Source organism: Emydura macquarii, unplaced genomic scaffold, assembly GCF_026122565.2.
Source record: "Emydura macquarii macquarii isolate MOO-44397 ecotype Brisbane River unplaced genomic scaffold, CSIRO-AGI_Emac_v2 contig_2768, whole genome shotgun sequence".
Lineage (NCBI taxonomy): Eukaryota > Metazoa > Chordata > Testudines > Chelidae > Emydura > Emydura macquarii.
This window is the reverse complement of record NW_027132905.1, coordinates 5,181,303-5,205,444: the sequence shown is the minus strand read 5'-3', so window position 1 is coordinate 5,205,444 and position 24,142 is coordinate 5,181,303. Positions and strand designations below refer to the sequence as shown.

At 39.7% G+C, this 24,142-nt stretch overlaps 1 protein-coding gene across 4 annotated transcripts in view; it reads left to right on the top strand.

The window, feature by feature from the left end:
- The first annotated feature begins 614 nt into the window (after positions 1-614).
- RUFY1 (RUN and FYVE domain containing 1) overlaps positions 615-24,142 on the top strand; it is a 39,581-nt gene continuing 16,053 nt past the window's right edge. Inside the window, exons 1-6 of one of the 4 annotated variants that reach the window (XM_067566240.1) lie at positions 615-657; positions 18,720-18,893; positions 19,271-19,388; positions 20,146-20,247; positions 21,363-21,486; positions 22,687-22,748. In XM_067566240.1, the coding sequence (XP_067422341.1) occupies positions 615-657; positions 18,720-18,893; positions 19,271-19,388; positions 20,146-20,247; positions 21,363-21,486; positions 22,687-22,748 (623 nt within the window). Of the gene's footprint in view, positions 658-7,730; positions 8,002-17,270; positions 17,310-18,719; positions 18,894-19,270; positions 19,389-20,145; positions 20,248-21,362; positions 21,487-22,686; positions 22,749-24,142 lie in introns of those variants that run through there. The other 3 variants (XM_067566239.1, XM_067566241.1, XM_067566242.1) reach the window with 3 other exon arrangements.

Here is a 24,142-nt window from a genome sequence, read left to right as displayed (position 1 = left end):
ACAGCTCTCTCTTTTGTAACTTAATTCTTTAAATATAAACATCACATATTTATACAGCTGAACTGTTCTTTTTTCAATTTGGATACTTTTACATGGGACCGGTTTTGGCTCAGATAGTAATTAAGAGGATCACTGGGGCAGGAGGGGAACACAAGTATATCATAGGTTTAAGCTCTGCAAAGTCCATAACTCTTCCCATTCAGATAGGTGTCCTCAGATTTCTTGTATTGTGGCTAAGTCAAGCAACTTCACTCCTTTAAACTCCTTGGCTTTTACAAAGGCCTTGTAGCACTACATAAATAACTAAAGCTTCTAATAAAAAAATTAAAAACACACAGAAAATTAAACAGAAATGTGTGCTCTTTCTTAATAATTTCTCAACACCTACAAATCCCACAGAAGTCACTCAGCATCTTTAAAATCAGGTCACTGTAGCCTTTCAGGTTTTCCAGTGATCCTGAATTCACCTGGGTCTACCCAATTGTATGGGTATGCCAAAGGGGAGTTTTACTAAAGTAGGTTTAGGTAACACATGATCACTGAGCACATCTTTTCATTTTCTATAAATGCACACCAGACAACTACTTTCCTCCCCCAAAATGGCCTCCATTAGCATGGCTACCTTCACTGAAGACCATGATCTTAGGAGTTGCTCAGGTAAGCAGATCAGCCTATTTCCTTTCAAATAAAACTAAGTGTTCTCAGAAAAAGTAGGGCTTTGAAATGGGAATAGGTCTAATGTGTGTATCATGGTTTTCAACCTCTGTCCCAACATGAAGTCACTAAAAGATCTCTTCAAAATCAGTATCTTATTTTAAGGGTTGCACTCAATCTATTAGTACTACACAGAGCTTGATAAAACAATGAATCCTTGCAAGGTATTTGCTCTGCCCCAGGTAGTTTTACAACATGATCCCTACTATTTCTTCTAGAGAACCCATGCAATGTGCAGGAGCCAAAGGGAACTATCACATCCTCTCTTGATCCTTTCAACATGCTTCTCAAGACATTGGGGGGCCAGAATTTTAAAGGTATTTAAGTGCCCAACTCCTATTGATTTCAATGCACTGTAAAAATCTAGTCTCAGATGCTCTTCTCCATGATTAAAGTGTTACAGTACCATCTAGTGGGGGTCCTGCTTATTGTCTCAGCTCCTACAGTAATAGGGTAAATGTTTCTGTAAAATTCCTGAACCCATCTCATTTCTATTAACTGCTTTATTGGCAGCTTTGAAAAGTAGGAACTAGTTATTTATCACTATAAAATCGCTTCTCAAATCTTGAGGTAAGTCCTTACACAGTTTACTCTCTTTTATTCAGGCAAAACTCCCACTGATACTCATGAATGCAGGATTTGGCTCTAACTGTTTGTTTGAATGTTAAACCATAACATTCTTCTCATATCAAGCCAATATCAACCAGTCAATTGCTGATGAATTCTTAACAAGGAGCTCCCTCAAATATTCTGCCTTATCTACTACTTTGTTTTTTGTTTTTTAATTCCTACTACTCACTTTCACCCAACACAATTTATCCTCCCCTCAGGGACCCTAGTACCTCATGGAAGCATCTGTATCTAGAAGCTGATCTTGTAGTAGCAATCATGGGTGGATTGCACTAAGGAGTGTGTTGGCTGGTGTATTTATGTAGTGGAGGAGGAAGATGTGATAGGAAACGAATGGCTGCTTGATCTGCAGCACAGTTGCAAGAGCAGAACTGGAACTAATTTCTGATGCTTTAAGTAAGCTCTCTGATTAAAAGTGATTGAGAGGGCTATTCGTTGATTAGCTATGCTACATGTGGAACAACTAAAACTGTTCTCTCTGCAAAGTGTAATAATTTAATTACTGTGCAATAATGGGACAAGTAAGAAAATACTGACAAGCGCTATAAAATTTTCTTAGTGATTTCCCAAAGAAAACAGGAGATCTTTGTCTGATCCCCCATTTGCTATCCCTTCATCCCATTGTACACATGGAGAAACTCTCAACAGTCTCTAGGGGATGGCCCCTAGCAGGGTAAGACATTAGGAAATGCCCAGATCATGTTTATTCATCTGTATCCATCCCAGAGATCCACTGAAAAAATTAAAATCAAACAAACAAATCATATTAAATTTTTTTTTAATCCTTTGCCTGTTTTTATCACTGCACATTGCTGAGCTATGTAAATGCATAATTTTATTCCTATGCCATCGGCCCCCTTCTCCCCCCCCCCCCTCCCCATTCCCTCTATTGTTTGTTACAGTCTCTTGTTGCAACTTGTCTTAAAAGTAACTTGTAAGCTCTTGGGAGCAGGGTCTGTCTGATGTGTTTGTGCAGTGACTAACATGAGGACCCATTCCTGACAAGGACCTCCAGATGCTACTAGAATATAAGCATTCTAAAGCCTATACAAAACAATCTAGATGATACTAAAACATGGTACCCACCAATTTATACCCATAGAATATAAATGCAAAGCCAAAGACCTTCATTAATACCAATATAATTGGTATGTGAGTAATTTCAGAATAAACTCTGGCACATCTATATTCCTAGAATCACTCAAATACATAAAAAGTTTACCAGGAACATTTTTCTTTTACTGTTATTTCATAACATTTAATAAACTGGCTATGCTGTTGATGTTTCAACAGATTTCCCTAAAGCCAAACAAACATGCTGATTGACTGATATGTTCACACTTCTATAACAAAGTTGCAACCCACCAGGACAGGAAACTGATCCAGAACAAAATGATGTATTTTTCCTCTATCTCTCTGGGAAAACAAACCAGTATTTGAAAGGATGGGTGACTTTCCAATTAACAGGACTGTGAGTCATGAGATCTAGTTCTGTTACATGTTCTAGACAGACTATGTAGCTATGGGTAAATCACTTAATCTCTCTGTTTATCAGTTTCATCAATTGTGAAATAGAGAACTACCCCATAGAGGTGTCAAGGCTTAATTTACTAAATATTAACTATCATGGGGAGTCCTTTCCAGTCTTATGTCTATATCTCATGCTTCAGCTGGTGGCCTGTACACGGTCTGGAAGGATTTTTTTCCCCCAGATGTATTCTGAGGAGGAAGGATTCTCCTTTCTTTGAAGCATCAGAGATGGGGACAGCTGGAGATGGGACATCAGACAGGGTGTGCCAGTGCTCTGACAGTACTGAGAATTCTGTTTCAGATGCTTTGCTTATTGGTCTTCACATTCTCAGGGTCATACTGATCACTATTTTCAGGGTCAGGAAGGAATTTTCCCCCAGGACAGATTAGCAGGGACCTTGGGTTTTTTTTGTTTGTTCTCCTCCTTCTGCAGCATTGGGCTCTAACAGTTTGTTAGGATCATCTGGGTATATCTCACCAAATTGTTTCCCTGACACTGCAGGGGCCTAGGGAATTGGTGCAGTTCAGCACCTTCTATTTTCCGCCTGTGGCACACAAGAGTTCAGTTTCCTGAAAACTGTAATATCTCAGTCTAATCCAGGTTATTGTGCTCAACAGAGAGGTAACTGGTAGGGTTTAGTGGCCTGTGATGTGCAAGAGGTCAGACTAAATGTTCTGGTGACCTCTTCTGGCCTTTAACTTTATGATTATTATAGCTCAAAATCTAATCAATTAAAAAAATTAGTTAAAAGCAGTTTCCTATACTGCACCTGTCCCTGAATTCCCCTGCCAACTTTTGTGGTTTTACAATCCCATTTTACTGGGTTTTTCTCTCCCCTGTTGTTGTGAGGAAAAACTTACACAGACAGGGAAACTAAGACCCCAATCATGCAAATACTTGCACATCTGAGTAACTTTATTCCCATAAGAAGTCCTGTTGAACTCTATATAAATATCAGCAGGATCCAGGCCTAGCTGATTAGATATAAAGTGCTGTCAAATGCACAAAATAAATTCAAAATATTTCTTCTCTACTCCCTTCCAGTTACAATAATCTTAGGTATCACCTCTAACACTAGAATTTTTAAAAAACAGATGGAAATGCTTTTTATTAATTTGATGGTGTCACTTTACCATTTGTAAAGTACTCTTTGATATTCTAGTGGAAGACATTACATAAATGCAAGGTATGTTTAATGGCTGATCAGAATCAGATATTTTATTAATGAGTAATTAATAAAATAATTACATCTTTAGACAGTGATGTACATGATGCATTTGAAACATATCAGAGTACTTTCTATAGCAAAAATATGTCTTTTATAATCAGTATTACTGAATGTCAGAATAAAGCTCAGGAAGAAAAAAATTGAACTAGAAGAAACCATTTATATAAAATTGCATTAAATTTTCATTCAGTGACACTTTCTCCATTCTTTTCAATGTCACTGAAAATCAATGCAATTGATATAAACTATCCTTTTCTCATTTAAAATTCAGAATCATTAATTTCAGATAGCCAGAATCCCTTAAATGTGTAACTTCAGGATCAAAGTTAGGCATCCATACGAAGGATATATATATCATTACTCTGGCTCCCTCGATTACATGATCATATGCATGATTTTGATACTTAAAACAGTAATTTTAAAAATAATAAAACACAACAGTAAGACATAAAAGCTGTGTGTAACCAGAACTAGACTTCTGTAGTAGCAAAGATGGCCTGTTATGGTAGCCCACATTTAGAAGCATCTGGCAGATTTCTACATCAGAGCAAGTAGAAATAGGACAGATATGTCACCTAAGTAACAGACTTGACCTCTACATTCTTCAGCAACCTTGCTAGACAACTTGCTTAATGGGTTGTCAGAAGAAAATTGTGCTCTGCCTTCACACAGATAGTAAGAGCTGCACTAACAATCTTGTGTCAGAGATGACTATTGGAATAAAATGTCACAGCAGAAGGGAACCATGAAATGCAGAAGTAGCACTCCACTCACTTTGGGATCTGTATCAATATGAGAAACTTTAAATGGTAGCATTGCCCATAATTAATGCCCCTTGTATTGATAAATGTTTAAAACAATATAAACTGTAACAACCTGCTATATGAAATGAATTATTTCTTTTTATTATGTAATTCTGCTAAAGCCAAACAACATCCTGGGTTGCTTTCTTAACATTCCCCATAAGAATTTGTACCTAACTGGAACAACCCTAGCATTTCAGGTTGCTTACATCGTTAAAAGGTCTCTAGCCTCCAAAAAGAGGGGAATTATTTAATGCTATTTCAGTTGGCTGACTTATTAATGTTAAATTATTTTTACTAGATAGTTAACTTGTGCACAGTAAAACAGTTCTTTTCTGAGCTTACATGACAGGGAGATTGAAATGAAATGTTCCACTATTATCTTACTATGCACTTTCAAATATTTCTTTTGAGTTTTTTCATTTTCTCTTATTTTTTGGGAAGGTATATTCTTTTGTTGTTCATGTCTTACTTCCAGCTAATATTTTTGCAATTTAACATATGTACTGTAATGCTAATCTGTGTCTGTTGCATCATTAGTTGCTGGGAGCAGCAGATCAGGAGACAGGGAAGGCATCTCCACCCTCTATTTGCCCCCTCTGTTCTTCTTTCACATTATTTGAAAGTAGAAATCTATTTTGTTTTATTTCAACACAGTTGAATTGAAATAACATCATCAAAGGCCCTTGGAGAATACCATTCTTGTTTCACCTCCTTAGTCCCATGGAGTTCTGCTCCTGCAACTGACTCTGCAGGCAGCCCCTGCACCTAATGGGGAGACCCAGTGAGGTCTAGGGGGCCATGCTGTCAATTGCAGGACTGGGGCCTATACAACTGTTACAAAACAACTGTCCTTTGTTCTAGTTTCCACAAAAAACGAACAAATGGACACTGTCAAATACCATTTCATCCCACTAGATGGAGTCCAAAACCTTTGGTTGTAGCCACGCTGCTGAGCAGTTAAAGCCTATATTGTGTTTAAATAAATCCTGGGTGAAGAAGAGATTTCAGCCTTCAGAGAACAGGTGTAGTTTGACTCCTATATTTGGGGGGGGCAGCTCCAGCCAGGCCAATGGGGCCATGCCTGCGGGCGGGGGGGAGGAGGGGGGCAATTCTATGCCTGCCCGAGGCTTGCAGTTTGGGGGGCAATGCCCCCTCACCCCCTCCAAAAAGCCTGTGCTTCAGAGGTTCTATCACCCTTCATGAGCACTTAGAAGTTGCCCATTGTTTTGTGGAGAATAAGTTAACCGTGTGATTTTACGTGTTTACAGTTCCTGAGAATACTTGAGAGTAGAACAGTAGTTTACATACAAAATGTTAGGAAGACCCCGATTTGGGGCCAGATTGCATTCCCTACAGCTACATGTAGAGCTCTCCCCCTCTCCTGTATGAAAGGGGAGGTTCATTCTCCACCATACTCCCCATTCTTGGAAGCACCTGTGCAGAGGGTGGGCCCTGGAGGAATAAAATACATTGTTTCACCAATACCACAAGTCATCCACTCAGTAGCTAGCAAGCCTCCATACAGAGGTTTAGTGAACAGAAACTGTCAATGTCCTCCCCTCAGATCCCTTTAACAGGTTTCCCTGGAACAAAGAAGCCCAGTCTGACCCCAAACGTTCTAATTTACAAAAGTTAATCAGCCCAACAAGACTCTGCTTCATAACCGAGCATGATGACCAGTTTCTTTCTCTCCCCCACTGTTTAAATCAGTCTTGTCTGTTATCTATTAAGTATGCTGTGCATACATCCTCTTGAGGAAACGTCTGTAACTCTCCTTGCAATTTGGTCCTCTGTTCATTACTGCAATCAAATAAAATATATTTGAAACTAGAAAAAAATCTAAATAAACAAAAGATGAGACTTGTAGCCTAAAGATGTTTCTTCTGCTACCAAGTTTGTTGGTAACAAGATGTTCCTGATTACCTCCCTGTCCCTGTCCTATTAGCCTCCACCAAGCAAAATGTTTCCGTGTCTATCCAACAAAAGTACAATTTAGAAACAGGAAAGCCAGCCATGCTTAATACAAGTTTAAACAAGCATCCAGCTGTGTTATACAGTTGTTGGACAGAAAACTGCATATTTCAACCAGGATAAGGAACCCTGTTTTAATCTATAGATTAACCTGGTAAGGTTACATTTTTCTAACCATGCTGGTTGATTCCCCAACATAATTATAACAAGTCCTTTCTATCCACACAGGCATGTTGTAATGTGGCTAAACTGCAGCCATGTTTCACAACTCTGTTTAAATATGGCTACTTTTGTAGTGTGGATGGTGTAGGAGAGCATACTTCACTTTCAAAAATGTATAATAGATCTCTATCAACCCTCTTCTACAGGTTATGATGGTCCAGTTTTAGGCAGGACAATCCAGTCTTAAAAGGTTGAGTGTGCTTGTAAATACTGCAAAATCTGTGACTTCATATACTTTGGCAAAATGCTAACTTAAAATATTGTGTAGAAAGGCAGAGGCTTCACTGGGTTTTTCAGATTGCTGCAAATAACAGTTGGAAATAACAATACAAAAGGACATTCACAACACAATACCTAAGGTGATATCATTTGTTGTAATTAATCAGCAACCAAAAATATACTAATTTGGAGCATACCAGGCAAAATGTCCACAATCACAGAGAAGTTTCAGTATCTGACACTTTTGCTCATGCAAATGGATATTGTACAGTACTGTACAGTATTGTATTGCTCAGTACACACTTGTTTGTTTTTTATATAACTCCTATCAACTACAAGTTGGAAGACAGGGCAGGGAGTTGCTGCTTAACTCGATTGCTCATGACTAGTGTCATATGACATTTTAAAGATGGCTGAAGGGGAGAGTTGCAATGCATCTGCCGTGGAAGAGAGAGAAGATTTTGAGATCATTGACAGAAAACTGATTCCTAATGTAACTGAGTTGAAAAAGGAGGGGAAAGAGAAAACTGCTGAAGAAGCAGGATGGTCTGCTCCCATCTTTTCACTGGCCAAGAAAGCTTCAGAAAACTTAGCAGTGAGCTATGGCAACGCTCTGAAGTCTGCAGCTTTGGTAGGACTCGTACCCAAACCAGTCAGCAATGACAACACAGCAAAAACAAGTATGGTTATGTTTATTCAGTAAACTTACTTGCACCATGTACAAATAAGTTAGTTATAGCCTGCAAGTGGCATGTTTTAATGTCAAAGATGCATTATTATTACTTTGCATTTCTTAAAAAACTATCTTCTGTGGATACTGTAATGATTTCTACAAAGTACATATGAACCCAGAGAACAAATCTCAGCAAACTTTTTACATTATCAGGGACAGCATAACCTTTCAATATTTTTGAGATGATGGCTTTTAATTTTTGTGCATTACATTTTTATTTCTAACTTACCCAGAAAAATTCAACTTATATGTAGTATGACTGCATCAGTGGCTAGTATGGTCTTTCTTTTTTTATAGCTGGGCTCAGTATATACAAGGGAACTATATATATTGTTTTCTGGTCATATGACTTCCACAGTCTCTCTGATACACAGTAATGAAATATCAGGAACTAATTGTGCAATAAAGAGTTGCAATGTCTAAATAACAAGATATTAAAATTATTTATAATGCAGAAAAAGATTCTTAAGAGAAACTGAACTGTTTATTAGCAAACATTTATGGATATTCTTTTAGGAGCTTAAATCTGTTTCCAGACCATCACTGTAATCCTGGCTCCATTGAAGTCTAGGGGAGTTTTGCCACTGATTTCAGCAGGGTCAGAATGTCCCCTTCTGTATATTGCTGCATATATTAGCTAAGGTGTTTCTTGTAAGTCTTCCAAAAAATGTCTGACAAAAGTCAGAAGAACTGGAAATCTTCTAACGTTGCAGACTTAATGCTACACCAACTTGAAGGAGACTACATAGTGCCAGGCATGGGAGAGAAAGATGAGACATGAAGGCTCTGCATCCTCTAATGGGACTGACCCCTTCTTTATCTGGGAGCTCTATATTGAGGTATCAGATTCTGAGGTTACCCTATCTTTGCCTGTCATGGTCTACTGTACTTACTGAAAGTTCTATCCCCAGGTAAGCTGACTTAGCACAGCTCAGGTCCCACTGCAAGGCAAATGTTTTATTGACAAACAACTGGAGAGGAAAGGATCGGTAGAAAAGGGAACTAGAGAAAAGGAAGAGAAAAGCAGAAGAGGAAACATGGGAGGAGGGACAAGGAGAGAGAGATCTGCAATGAACAGTGCAAAAATTACTGGTTCTGATCAAAATATTCTGAAGTAGTCCAATTCCCTGTTATATCTAATTACTTCCATAAAGAACAGGAGCTGGGATGTTTACGACAATGGCATTTTTCAAACTTCAGTAGGCACCTAATGAAGCTTCTACCAAAAAAAAGAATAGCGGAGTATTTGTTTCTGTATAGCAGCAAGATACTTAATGCTCTGTGTGTGTAGGTCCATGAAGGCATAACACAGGACTGATTGCATATGGAAAACTAATAACTGAATATCTAGTTCTAATCAACAAATAAATCCCAGTATATCATAGTGTCAAGGCCCTGGACCTCGGCTCAGATTGCACCCCCAATGGTTAAAACCATACCTGGTTTCAAGAGAAGGAAAAGTCCATAAGAATCCTCTGGTGGCATTTTGCCCCCTCCACCCTGCATCATTCCATGAGGAGGAGCTTGGTGTGAGTTTGCCCCTCCCTCTCCAAATCCTGTGGTATGAGCTGCATGGCTTAGCCAGAACACCACTTGTGGTACCTGGAAGGGGGACAGCAGGAGACTAGGGCCATTTAGGTGGCAGTCATATGTTCCTGCAGCGCTTTTGTCTCTGCTAGACCCCTTTTGGCCCCTGGCATTGTGGCTGCAATTAAGCTGCCTTTGGAACCCAACCCAGCCCACAAGGGAGATTTCCCCACTAGAATGTGAGCTCCCCAGGCTGTGCTATTATATCTTCAGAATTTCCAGGGCCAGATGGGACATGATATCCATTCCTGCCCCATTTTACCCACCACCACCACCATTCCAGCCTTCCCAGCCCTATGTGGAGCACCCTTCACAAGAGCTAGTGGAGGGGAAGGGAAATGAACAATGCTGCAGAGATGGCTGAGCAACTTTCCCAGTGGGAAAGGGGAGATCCGTATGTGGTAGTTTCCTTTGCTTTCAAATCTGGGCATACCCTACCCCCCACTCCCATAATCCTGGAAAAATCATTTAGAAACATCAACTTGAAATCTAATCACTTTCAAAATATGAGTTAAGTGATTTCAGGCAGTATACCTGTCCCTGTATTACTTTGCCAGTTTTTGTTGCATTACAATTACATTTGCTTTTTTAAAATATCTTCCCTTCTCTTTCAATGTGCATGAACAGGAAACTAACTATACAGGGGAAAGTGGAGATGCATACATAAAGTGCTGTCAAATGCACAGTAAACTGAAAAACAGACTAGAATTTTCCTCTAGTCTTTTAATAATAATCAGATTTTACATGCAAAAATAACACTGGTTGCAAAACTGGTTGGTGTTGAAGATGTCATGCTACAGAGGTCAGAATAGCCAAGCAAGCAACTGAAGCTATGTGAGGCCTATAGGACAGTGCTCAAGCAACTCAAATTGTACTGGGCCTCCAACAGTTGGTAAAGCACTTGGAGAGCCTCCAAGAGGTACAAAGGATTGTGAATAAACTAAAAAGTCAAAGCTATAAAATACATTCCTTTGCATGTGTATGATCTCATGTATATTAAGTGAACTGCTGTGTTTGTGCGGCTATTAAAATTGTGTATGCCACTATTAGACAGCAATGTAATGAAATTAAAGGGCTGCCTCCATAGTATTAAAGTGGAGCAGCCCTCCAGCTCCTGTAAAATTCAGCCTCACAAATTTGAGATCTTTACCAAATTGCTGTCTGAGGAGCAAGTACCCATGATTAATTTGGCAATATATAAAGATGTGTGGCATTTTTCAATGGCACTGCATTTCCAGCTGGAAAACTGGGTGAGGTCTGCAGGAAACAACTCAGGTTCTTGTACATGAATGCAATGAGTCTTGCCAATAAAATGAAGGAACTGGAACTACTGGTGGTTAAGGTCAAGCCAGATATTATAGGGACTACAGAAACATGGTGAAATAGTATTATGACTGGATACAAGTAGTGAAGGCTATGTGCTGGTTAGCAGAGTTGGAAATAAAGGTAAAGGTGGTTGGGACAGCTTTGTACATCAATGATCTGGTAAACTAAAGAAATGCAAAATGATAATATGGACAAAACTGAATCTGTTTAGGTCAAAATTTCTTTGGGAAAGGTTTGTGAAAGGGGTTCTGTGGGGATAGCGTTAGGGTCTGTTGTAGAACCCCAGGGTTGGACTAGGATATGGAAAGTGTATAGAAACATTACCACATCTGAAGTTGAAGAAAAACATAAAGCTGAATGCACCCAGAATATTCAAAGAATTGGCACAGGAGATTGCTAATTTGGTAGCAAGGATTTTCAATAATTCTATTTGGGGATAGTACCATATAACTGGAAAGTAGCTACAGCCATATATGTATTTAAGAAAGAGGGCGGGGGAGGAATTGATCCAGGCAATTACAGATCTGTTAGTTTGATCTCAGTAGTATGCCAGGATTTAGAACAAATTGTGAAGAAAAGAATATTTAAATTCATGGAGCCAAATCGATGTAATGCAACATGGTTTTACCAAAGGTAGATTTAACCTGATTTCCTTCTTTGAGAAGTGACCTTGGGGTGGAGGGGGTTTGCCTTCATCTGCATCATGGGGTGTGGGTTACTTGCCAGGATCATCTGGCTATATCTCAGTGAGTTCCCTGCCTTTGCAGAGGCCTCGGACACTGGTACACCTCAGTCCCTCCTATTGTTTGCCTGTGGCACATAATAGTTTAGTCTCGCTATAATGCTTCAGTCTAATTTTGGGTGTTGGTGGCCTGTGATATACAGATTGGACAGGATGATCTGGGGTTCTCTTCTGGCCTTAAACTGATTCCTTGCTTTTGTGAGATTCTCAGACAATTCCTATTTTAATGTAGTTTGTTTCTTTAAAAAAAGTCCTACTGTAGATCTTAAATTGTGTAAATTATGTATTTTGATAACAATTGGTTTTGTTTAGTAGACTGGGTATTTTGTAGTTGCATCAAATTACTTACTTGGCTCATTGTGTGAGGTGAATTCCATTGCCATGATGTGAGGCAAATAGTTTGCTGTTTGATACCATCCTGATGATATTTAGAACATGCAAATAAATAGAAAGCACAGTAATTAATTTGCTGTAGTAACTACTGAGCATTTAGGTTTGTTCTTCAGTGACCTTGGGCCAATGGAGTTTCTCACTTACACCAATTTGGCGCCTGTTCCGGAGCCACTCATCGCTCGATCAGAAGGGGCAGGAGCCAATGGACTAGATATTTTGATGCTTCAGAAGTGCAAAGAACAGTATTGTCAAATTTACTCTTGCAACATGTATTTGGGTTTAATTACAAAGTCCTAAAAAGAGAGGTTTATTGGTATGTTACTCAACTCCAACGTTAACTAACATTTTATAATTGTACAGTAATAGACATCAGCCTCACGGTGGGTTTTGTTTCATTACATTGTTGTAAGGCAATGTACTTTCATCTTAAACCCCTTCTTTCTCAGTCATTCCAAATTTTCTAAAAAACGTTGGTCTGAAACTTTTTACTTTGACTAAACCCAAAGATATATTACAAAAGACTGAAGCAAAATCTGTTCTGGCTGCTTTTGTTAGACTAAACGGAGGGGGAATACTTTTAAGTTGGATTTTTTTTGTTTTGCTTGTACAGTATAACACACACCGCTCAAGTTTAAAACTGCAAACCCAATGAAAACTATTAGTCCATAAGTACATCTAAAATATATGTGGTGTATGTAAATTATTCTATAATACATTCTGATTATAACGCAGTTATACTACCCTGTGTCTTATTGTCTGCATGTTTTTAGTTTGAGACAAGGGTGGATGTGGTAATATCTTTTATTGGGCCAACTCCTGTTAGTCACTCCAGGCAGGAACCTGTTTGTTTTAGTACACTGTCTGTTACAGTGCTATACAAACTGGCACTCTTTAAATATTATAGGTGGGGCTGATAGCACTGCCTATAGTTAAGGTTACTCAGCACTTCCCATTATAAGATTGTTTTCAGTTGCTTATAGCTTTGTCAAACTTTAACCATTTGGGTTGAAATTTACCATGTCAGGTCTCTGCCTCAGGCTGACACACTTGGGATGGGGGCCGGGGGTTAAGCAAAAATGGTTCATCCATTTCTGAGAACATGACTGGTGTGGGGGAACAGGGGTTGATAGTCTGTGGGATTTTTGTTTTGTTTGTTATTGTTTTTTTAAAGCTTACAATTATTTGAGATGCCCTAAGCACTCCCATTCATTGGAGCAAAGCTCAACATTTGGCCAAAACATTACTCTGATGTCAGGGATATACTTTTTGCTGTCCCTCTGAAAAACTACCCAAACTTGATCAATTATAAGTCTTTGAAAAATCTCAGTTCACACATGCTCACAGACTTGTAAGAGTTTGGCAGATAAATTCTCTAAAGATTCTATCTACACAGAATATGCTCTAGTCCATGCTGGCGGGGCTGATCTGGAAGGACTTTCCCTCTAACTGCTCATCATGGCTGCTATGGTGCCAAACACAGGTGTGGAGAACCATAAGACTGTTTCCCCTATGCTCTGTGTCCCCACGCTGTCATCCAAGCAGAGGAGGAGGAAGCTGCCTGAATCTAATGCAAAGAGTACAAGAGCCAGACTTTGGGAGTTAGCGGGAGGAGTCAGGGAGGCTGACTGACTTGGCAGGATCTGTGCCTTGTTCACAAAACAGAATGAACCTGTTCTAGGGAGGAATCAGGATTGTGTGCAGTGAGGAGACTGTTGTCTATAGGCCCCCTGCCTCATTTGTTGCAGAAGTTGGATGGTGTGTAGTGAATGGCGAAGGGACTGCAAGAAGAGTGAGGATGCTTTCATAGTTAAGACTATTGAAAGTTGCCCTGGATGACTAGATTCTACTCCTGCTTCTGCCAGAGTCCTATGTGATGCTGGGCAAATCACGTCAATCAGATTTTTTTCCACAGGTGGTCACTAATTATGTGTTCCTCATTTTCTGGGTGTCCAACTTGAGATGCTAGGATCTGATCTGCAGAAGTGCTGAGCACTCACAGCTGCAACTGAAGCCAATGGGAGCTGTGCTTTGAATATATAAAATGCTACCATACCCTAAGTATTGTGAAAAATCAGGCATCTCAAATTGGGCTTCAAAATTAATGGACTCTTTCTTGGTCTCAGCTTCCCATCTTTATAATGGGGATAATAATACCACCTCATCTTGAGTATAAATTCACTAATGTGTGTAAAGCACTCTGAAACTCAGGGCAAGATTAACCCATCACTGGGCCATAGGCAAACACATACTTCTGGGCCCTTACCTTATAATGAATAACAATAAACTGTACAATACACTTGCCATGGTCTGGGTGGCAATGCTGTGGATTTGCTAGGACCAGCTGCTCATCCTCCTGCTGCTTGGGGCACTGCTCACCATGATGGTGAGCAGCCAGGCCCAATCTGAGTGAGTGGCATTGTGACATGGGGTCCCAATGTCATTCACTCAGATGTGGCCCGGCTGCCCCATCCATCATGACAGAGAGATGGCTGGGCCAAATCTGACTGGCACTTTGACCCTGTATGCCAGGTCCCAATGCCACTCGGTCAAATTTGACCCCGTTTTGGGCTCCCCCATGAATCTAGGCCTAGTTTGCCTATGTATTAATCTGACCCTACCAATACTATAATGATGAATGCTAGAAATGCCTGTGAGGACACTAAGTCTGTATTCAAAGCAGAGTTTGAATGGTGTGCAGTAAACAAGGCATGAGACCACACAATAATAAAACAAAATATTGAATAGCTGCTCATTCAGAGAACACAATCTGTCCTGTGCACTGAGAAAGGCAAGAGTCCTGAGAAAACAATAGTGTGTGATCATGTAACTGGACTGTATCACAATGCATGTGCACATGAGGGTCAACTTAAGGCAACCTTTTTTCTGGCATTTCCTGGCTCGTGAATGCTTGATTTTGCAATCTTAATGTTCCTTTAAATGTAATTTTTTTATCATATATATATACACATACAAATATTAATTGGAGGCTTGTCTAAACACAGAAGTTGCACCAGTTGAATATAAATAATTTTAAAAAATGATTTACTTAAACTGATGCAAACCCCAGCACAGACACTTCTGTATCAGTTGAAAATTGACGTATGTTTAGCTTGCATTAAATTACAGGTGCAACTCAACCAGTATGTCAGGTTTACATCTATTTAAGAGTGTCCATGCACAAAGTTGCACCGCCTTAACTAAATCTGTTTAAAATTACACTTTTGGCTAAATCAATGCAACTTTGGATGTAGATCAGACCTTAGAGTTAACTTACAAAAATGTATTTCCTTTCAATACAAACTAAGATCTTGGAAACTATCCCAAGAACCTCAATTTAAATGCATTACTGCTGAAACATAATACCTAAAATAAGTCATTGATTCCTCACCTCCACCAATCAACTTTCTTTTCACTTCTATTGTGCAATCAGGCACAATGCATGCATTCGATTCCTCAAAATCATACTCAAACACACTTTGCCTGCCATCTCAGTAAGATTAATCATATATATCTGAAGTCTGTTACCTTGCAACATCTGACATCAGAGTTCAGCATGTGTGTTTGTGTAATACTGAGGAACCTGATGTCTGCACTGTGCTGTCTGTGGGGAGCATGTTGTGATTCCTTTATGTGTGTGTGCTATTATTTCAATGGTAATAATAACAGACAAGAACAATAAGACTAATAATAGCTCTTCATGTGAGCTGAGATGGCTCTGGAGGTTGATGATACCTTAACTGAATTTTCTATTTTTAGGTGTGTGTTTAGCTCTGAGCATTTTAGGTGCAGCATAAACAATCATCCTTACCACTGTGATGTTTGTTATCCCACAGTACCACATGATGTTGTTTTCTCCACACTGTCAGGAGTATCCCTGTATATAATTAATACTGGGCCTCTACCTTTTAGACGTGGTCCTCTGAGACTGTTGCCTCACTACTTCCAGAGGCTGACCCATGGATGATATCAGGTCTGTCCTAATGTGGTATGGGCTGGGACAGACAGCTCTCTCCCTGCATTTGAAATGCCTGCTAGTGTGTGTCAGTGGCTGGCAACACTCATCAGTATTGGTGTCTTGCTTGTGAAAGGGCTAGTGGCTGGCAGGGGCCCCATAAAACAGGTGTGTCACTGAATATAAAAGGAGGTAGTGAGCAGCATCTCTTGGCAAAATCAGGAGTCTGGCATAGAGAGAACAGGGTATCAGGGGTGTTCGTGGCTGGGGAGGGAGGGAAACATGTCACAGATAATCAGTTGCACCCACCTGGAAATGAGGGCATCACTGGTGGGAGCTGGGATGAGGCAGGTAGGCACCATTCCCACCTGAATCGGGGGGAGGGGGGGTAATGGAGTACGTAACGGTATGCAGCGCCCCCCCGATAAAGAAGGGCGGCTTAATGGAGGGGTATAGGGTAGGCAGCATCCCCCTCCCACTGGCTAAGGAAGAGGAGTGTTCATGAGGGGTTGGAGAGGCAGCACCCCTCCCCCACTAGGTAAGGAAGGGGGGACTAATGGGGGTTGGGATAAGAAGCGCCCCCACACACTGGATAAACGGCGGGTTAATGGGGGGGGGGTCATGGGATCGGCAGCGTCCCCCGTCCCCCCACTGGATAAAGGCGGGGTCTAATGAGGGGATGGGGGGTAGGCAGAACCCCTCCCCCCCACTGGATAAAGAAAAGAGTTGATGGCGGCAGGCAGCGCCCCCACGCACGGGCTAAGGAAAGGCGGGATAATGGCGGGCATGGAGTAGGCGGCGTCCCCCACCCGCACTGGACCCAGGTAGCCGCCCAGCCTAAGATGGCAGCCGGCCCCTGCCGCGCGTGTCTCTGTCTTCTCCTCTCGTTCGTCTTGACTTCGTTCGTTCGTTCCCTAGTCCTCGCGAGAGCACGAGCGCTCGTTGTGTGCGTTTACCCTTGACAGTTCGTCTACCCTGTTTACCACCAGGCCTCTCGTGCCTCTCTTTCGAGCCAATGAGGATCGAGGTGGGCTGGTAGCGAAGGCTTCCGCACACAATCGGAACGGGCGAGAGGCCGGTCTGAACATGCAGCCAATTGGAGGCGGTGTCTGTGGGGCCTTGCAACCTGATTGGCTTGTATGGGGGAATAAATGATGGGGCTCCGTCACCCAATCACGGGCCTGAATGGTCTCTATACGGAGAGAGTGGGTGGGAGCTGTTTCTCTGGTAACGCTGCTGCTGGTGTGGGTGAGAAGTCAGTGGGGATAACTGGGGGAGGGGAGATCTTGGGTACCTGGTCTGGGGCCACCCGTGTGACCCGTCTGCTTAGGGGCTTTGGGGACAGGAGACTATGGGGATGGGGAAGCAGGCCACAGGGGAACCCCCATTTGTTGGGGGGGAGGGGGAAACGAAGTAATGGGGAAAATATAATGCCCCTCAATATAATGGGAGAATTCCCATAAGGGGCAAAGTGCCAGGGAAGAGAAGATATGGGGGTTCCACTTGGGGGAAATAGTGTTGGGGCCAGGGGATATAATGGGGGTTCCCCTGGGGGTGGAGGGAATAGTGCTAGGGGGCGGAAGGCCATAGAGAGACTCCCCTTTCGGAAGGACAAGAGGCAATCCCATAGTGGCACCGGGGAGGCAGTAGGCTGTGGAGGGGACCCCTTCAAGTTAGGCAGAGTGCCAGTTATTTCACTTGGCTTTGTTGTCTCCTAAATTTACTAGACAGGTATTAATTGTGGGAACCCAAGCAACCAGATCACAGGTTTCCCCGTGAGCAAGGGGTTTCCCTTCAGACCAACTGGAAGATCTCGCTTGAGTCATCAGAATTTCAGGGCCACAAGTTGTTTGCTTGTGTTTACAGCCAGCCCTAGCTACCCCTCTGGGGGAGAGATGGAAATAGGATGAAGTTATTACATTCAACAATGTTCCCCATTCTGAATGAAGAATTAGGATGGAGTTTCAGCATGTATGTTGCTTGTTGCAATAGTTTAGGGCAGGGGTTTTCAAACTTTTTTTTCTGGGACCCGCTTTGAAAATATTTCAGGCTGTGATGACCCCCTCATTCCTCCCATGCCATGCCACCCTTATTGGCATGTGCCAGGGCTGACCACTCGCAACCACCCCCACTCCCCCCCATATAATAATACCAGGTTTGAGAACCCCTGACTTAGGGCATTAGGAATCAAAGGACAAACAGTCTAGACAGAGTAACAGAGTCAGCCTGAATCTGAAGACAGTGTCAGGAGCACGCTTCAGTCTTGCTGTCACCCATCTACCTCTGTACCTAATTACAAAGTGTTGCTCATTGGAGCCGAATTATGGCTACATAGCACACAGTCATGCTATTACTTAACCATTTTTAATTGTAAATTTGAATCTGATGTTGATACTTGAACCTGAAATCACACAATACTCCACACATGGCAACTGAACGAACCTCTGATCACTTTGATATTCTTCCTGTGAATACATTTTTCTTTCTGCTGTGCCTTATGTTTTTGTGTCCAACATATTTTAAAATATAGTGTCACACATTAAGGCCTTGGGGAAGCTAAGGCTGAAAACTATACCTGGGTACTACCCTTCTCTATGTTATCTTAAGGACAAACAAGCCTGTATGATTTCATTGTTTTTTGGTTTTTTTCCCTAAAACGTTTTAGCTGTTAAATGCCACACAATGGAAGAGCGTTCAAACCTGATGAATATGATGAAGCTCAGTATCAAAGTCTTGATCCAGTCAGCCCTGAGCCTGGGTAGGACTCTGGATTCTGACTTTCCTCCTTTGCAACAGTTCTTTGTGGTGATGGAGCACTGTCTCAAGCATGGGCTGAAAGGTGAGCACCATAGTTCTTGAATGACTTTGGCTGAAATCGTAGAAATGTTAAGAAGCTGCAGAAATCCATTCAGATTTGCCTTAGTGTGGTTTCAAACCCTATTACAATGTAAAATATTAATATTTTATCAGCAAAATTATGTAGAGAAATATTGGGGTACAGCTAAGATCAACTGCATTATCTGTTTACATTCTGATATGCTCTGTATCGGGTCTGTCATTTCCTGACTGAGCAATGGCCGCCTTGTACATACTGAGATCCTGTAAGATGGAGTACATTTTAAGAGTCTCTTTCTGTACCATTTGTAATTGTGGAGTTGAAATAGGAAGTTTGTCATTTTCTTGCTTATTGACACCACTGTATTTCTTCCCCTATAGCCAAGAAGAGTTTTATTGGACAGAATAAGTCATTTTTTGGTCCTTTGGAGCTGGTGGAGAAACTTTGTCCAGAAGCATCAGATATAGCAACTAGTGTTAAAAACCTGCCAGAGTTGAAGTGAGTTGAAGGCTGGGGTAGTATAACAACTTATACTGATGGAGCAAAATTCCTCCTATAGTCTTTCTCTCTCAGCTGGGGAGATCTCATTCTTTGAGCCAGAGGATACCATGTATAACTGCAGCACAAGCTCTTCATGTCTTTCATGACATAATTTTTCAACTTTTTTGTATCTTCACCACAACCTTCAAAAGAACTTGTCAGCTTAAAAAATATATATATATTTTAAAAATTCTTTACCTGTCTTACAAGTAACCTTTAAACTATTAAAAACAAGAGAATTTTAAAATAATTTTCAATACAGTTTGTCTACTTTCTTGCTTTATTTTTGGATTATGAAAATAGATTGGCTTCACCTCTAGGTTCTTGAACTCTAACAGAATGCTGCAGTGGTTGGGTTACAGAAGAATATTCATATTTAAAAGACTTTTTTCTTTGGAATTAATAATAATGGGAATTTTTCTTTTAGTCTAAAACATAGTAAAAACTTGCACGTTTTGGGCCTAATTTGACTAGATGCTTTCCATCCAGTTAAATACTTGATTTATTTAATACACTTTTATTTTCCCTTAATTTTCTTCATGGGCTTTTGTGCTAATTTAATACATTATTACCTCCAACTTGGTATCATCTTTATTTTTAGGGAATGTTTGTTTATAATACTGAATTGCAGAAATACAGTTTTAAAATTGCTTTTAAAATCTTGATTTATTGAGATTTTGATAATTTTTTTTTTTTTTTTTGTATTACATTTTAGGACAGCAGTAGGAAGAGGAAGGGCTTGGCTTTATCTTGCACTCATGCAAAAGAAACTGGCAGATTACTTGAAAGTACTCTTGGACCACAAAAATCTATTAAGGTAACTATACACCCAATTTGTATTATTTTGATGACAATACATCACTTACATATAGAAAAGTGAAACGTCTGTGCATTTTGGTTTTGAGAAATATATCTTTTTTGTCTTTCATTTTTATGCTTCTAAGGAAGTAAAACAATGGATGAGGTTATAGTTTAAATTTTTAAAGTGCTGGACAGTGTTCTCTGAATGTAAATGAGCAGAAATTGCATATAGCTTATTAATTAATTGAGTGTTCTTTTTCAACTTCATTGGCCCTATCAAGATTGAATTAAATAAAATCATGGAATGAATAAATTGTGAGTCAGTGACTTGAAAAAGCAGGGAAGGTTGCCATTCAAGACTTAAGGAGAATGTAGTACCGCTGAATGTTTGTAAGAGGAAGCTATTGTAGTTCTTCGAAATCCTGTCTGGTAATCTGACAGAGAATGCAAGAAATTCCATAGAACTATTTTGATTCTGATACTATTGGAAATTATTGTTCAGCAAACAAAGTATGACATACAACATCCCCTAATATGGTTTGGTATACATTGGTAAAATTAGTTACTTAATACCAATGCTCTGAGTACTACTGAAACAAAAGATACAAAATCTTATTCTAAATACAATGGGCAGTTGAGCATTTATTTAGCATAATCTTTATCTTAAAGGACAATCTTTCTTTAAACCGAGATTGTAATTCTCTGTTATCTTTGATTTAGATAGGGGCTTGGTACTCCTGTAGCCCTTGAATACTGTTCTGTGATTGTTTTAATGTTCACACGAAACCTTACATTGCTACAAATGCTAGTGGTTGTGAATCTAACTGTTCACATAAAAAAAACCCAAAAACACCCCACCTTTTTTTTGGTAACAATGGCAGTGAATTTCACAAGTTGACTGTATGCTTAAGCAAATGAATATTTCCTGTTAGGGGTTGTGCATTTATTGCCTTTCAGTTTCAAGTTCTACTCTCATTCTTGTATTATATGATAAGGAGAGGATCATTTTACACTCTACCCTTTATCTAGGGCTATAATACCACAATGTAACACTTCTGTTAAATGGAACTTCTGATATTGCTGGTTTTGAAACTATGATGTGTGAGAATTTCCTCAAATTATTTCTTTTAGTGAATTTTATGAACCTGATGCATTGATGATGGAGGAGGAAGGAGCAGTGATTGTAGGTCTGCTGGTGGGACTGAATGTTCTTGATGCGAACCTTTGCTTGAAAGGAGAAGATTTGGATTCCCAGGTGAGAATTAGGCTTTAAAATAGAAAACAAATCTCAAAAGGCTCTGACTCAGCAACGCACTTCAGCACGTGCTTAGGTCCCATTACACTTAAGCACATGCATAAGAACTTTGAATTGGTGCTGTAATTTGCAAACATGGTTCACTGTTTGAGTTTATGCTGTCTGACGCATTATGTCGCAGGCGGACCTTTGAAGACTTTATGAGAAATGGAGCACACAGACAATAAACAATGAAAGCTAACTATTTAAATATACGCTTTTGTGAAAAGTAGTCTGACATTTTAATGACAGCACTGTACCTACTGTCCCTGTGTTGCCTTTCATAGAAATTCTAGTAGTTGAATTTGTTTTATTTACAGCCAGCAAATGAATTCAGCTTTAGGGTTTGTTTTTTTTAAATTACTCCCAGCTTGAGTTCATGTCCTGCTTTCAGCCCAAAAGGAAGTTTGTTACCATTGAGTTGTATCTAATCTTAGGTAAACCGCAGCTGAATGCTAATTATAGTTGGGTTAGTGATGCTATAGTATAGGTTAGTGATGCAATAAAAATTAAAAACTCTGATAAAACTTCATGTGACCCAGGGTTACTGATAAATACAAGACAGGTATGGAATTATTACAGAGAAATCAAACTAAATTCACTGGAAATAAATTCCATTACAGAGCGCAATACTGAAATTCACAAAACACGCAGCGTACACTAGGAAACTGACCTCTTATTAAAGATGGTATCAAATATATATTGAAAATTATTTAAATGCTAGTGCAGAATGGACAGACCTTTTTCAGCACAATTTCAGAAAGTGTGGTTAAGACTTGCTCACTGCCATATACGAGTTTGTCATACTTTCTGAATCAGTACTGGAAACTATTGCCCTGTCTATGCAGCACTTAAATACTTTTTCAGTACCTATTCAAGGGGATTATTGCTGAAAGTAAATGTCAGCAATATTCCATTTCCTAGTGTAGACAAAGATAGATTGAACAATATCCGTTATATAATTAGTTTTCATTTTGATCATATTTTTAAAATAAAAAGGCAACCTTATTTTGCTTCGGTGTATAAGAACTGTATTTCTAAACTTAACATTAAATGTGTTTTAAAAAAAATTATTGAAATTTATATAATGGTAGCAGCTATTGCTTGAAAGACTTTAACTTCTATTGTAGAGATGTTAACTTTTTAAATTGTTTTTATCAGGTTGGAGTGATTGATTTTTCCTTATACCTTAAGGATATACAGAACAGTGATGATAGCAAACAGTATGTATGATGATGAACTATCCTTTCTTAATTACTCTTTGTTTTAATAGAAAACTGAGAATATGAAACTGTCAAATGTTAGTAGTCCCTTGGCGTGCATAAGTGTTGGAGACATCTCTAATTAGATCAGAGTTCATGTCCTGAGCTTGGGCCCCCCCCAGTCCTTAAACTAGTATGATCTGATTTTGCAGGCGTTCAGTGCACTAAATTCCTTAATAAGGGAACATCAGATTGCCTCAGTGACATTCTTTGGAGGGTGGATACAAAGGGTGTGGCTTTTGCTGCTCTGGGTGCGTGGGTGGGGGCATTCAAAGGAAGCTGTCTACTTCTTTCTGTTTACACTGTTGCTGTAGCCATGTGGGTCCTATGATATGAAAGAGACAAGGTTTGTGAGATAATACTTTATTGGACCAATTTCTTACGGGGAAAAAGACAAGCTTTCGAGCCCCGCAGATCTGAAGAAGAATTCTGTGGAATTTGAAAGCTTGTTTCTTTCAGCAACAGAAATTGGTCCAATAAAAGATACTTCTTTCTGAACATTTTTAACATCTAATTCATGAAAAAGCAGCACCATAATTACTGTAAGTAAAATATTGGTGGAAAAAATATTTTTCCACGTTTGTTGGTTGTTTACTTCACCTTGTATTTTCATTTTCACCTGCTCTACATGGGACTTTTCTCATAGGTGAACAGAGGAGACACATTTCCAAAAATAGAAAAAGTCAATGTAAAATCATAAAAATGGTCTATGTGGACTCAGGGCAGGTGCTGTATCTGAAGCCACTTTTTTTTTTAAACTGACTAGATTTTAAGTTGACAGTGTCTTTTAACAGCTGCTATGACTTCACATCCTTAGAATGAGTCCTTCATTTTTCTCTTTTGCCCCCTTAGAATATCAAATGCTATGCCCAAAATATTGTCTATTTTTACTTTCCTTAAGATTAAATTGAAGTTTGCCTAGTTGTCTGTTACAGTTTGAATTATAAAGGCATCATCTGTTACACACTTAGATGCCCTAGTCCTTTGTTTACTTTTCTGACTTTGCTCCAGTATGTCAGGTTAACTGAAATCTCTCATTGTCACTGTGGCCTTGTTAGCATCAGCATCTCTAATTTTGCCCTATAAAACTTGCTCTGTGTGTTTGTTTGGTAAGTAATTCCTATCCTTTTTAAAATTTCTGATGGCATTCCTACTGTTTCCATGTCCTGGTGAGGTTTGTTTGTTTATTTATTTATTTTATTTTATTTCCCCCTTTCCTTTATCCTTGCTTATGTTTTTTTGGCTTATAGTGCTGCTCCTATACCTTTTCACACTTCTGTCTTTCATCAGTAGTATGACATGGTTTATCTTAAATGCACTGGCAAAGTAATTTTGAAGTCTACTACAGAGATTCT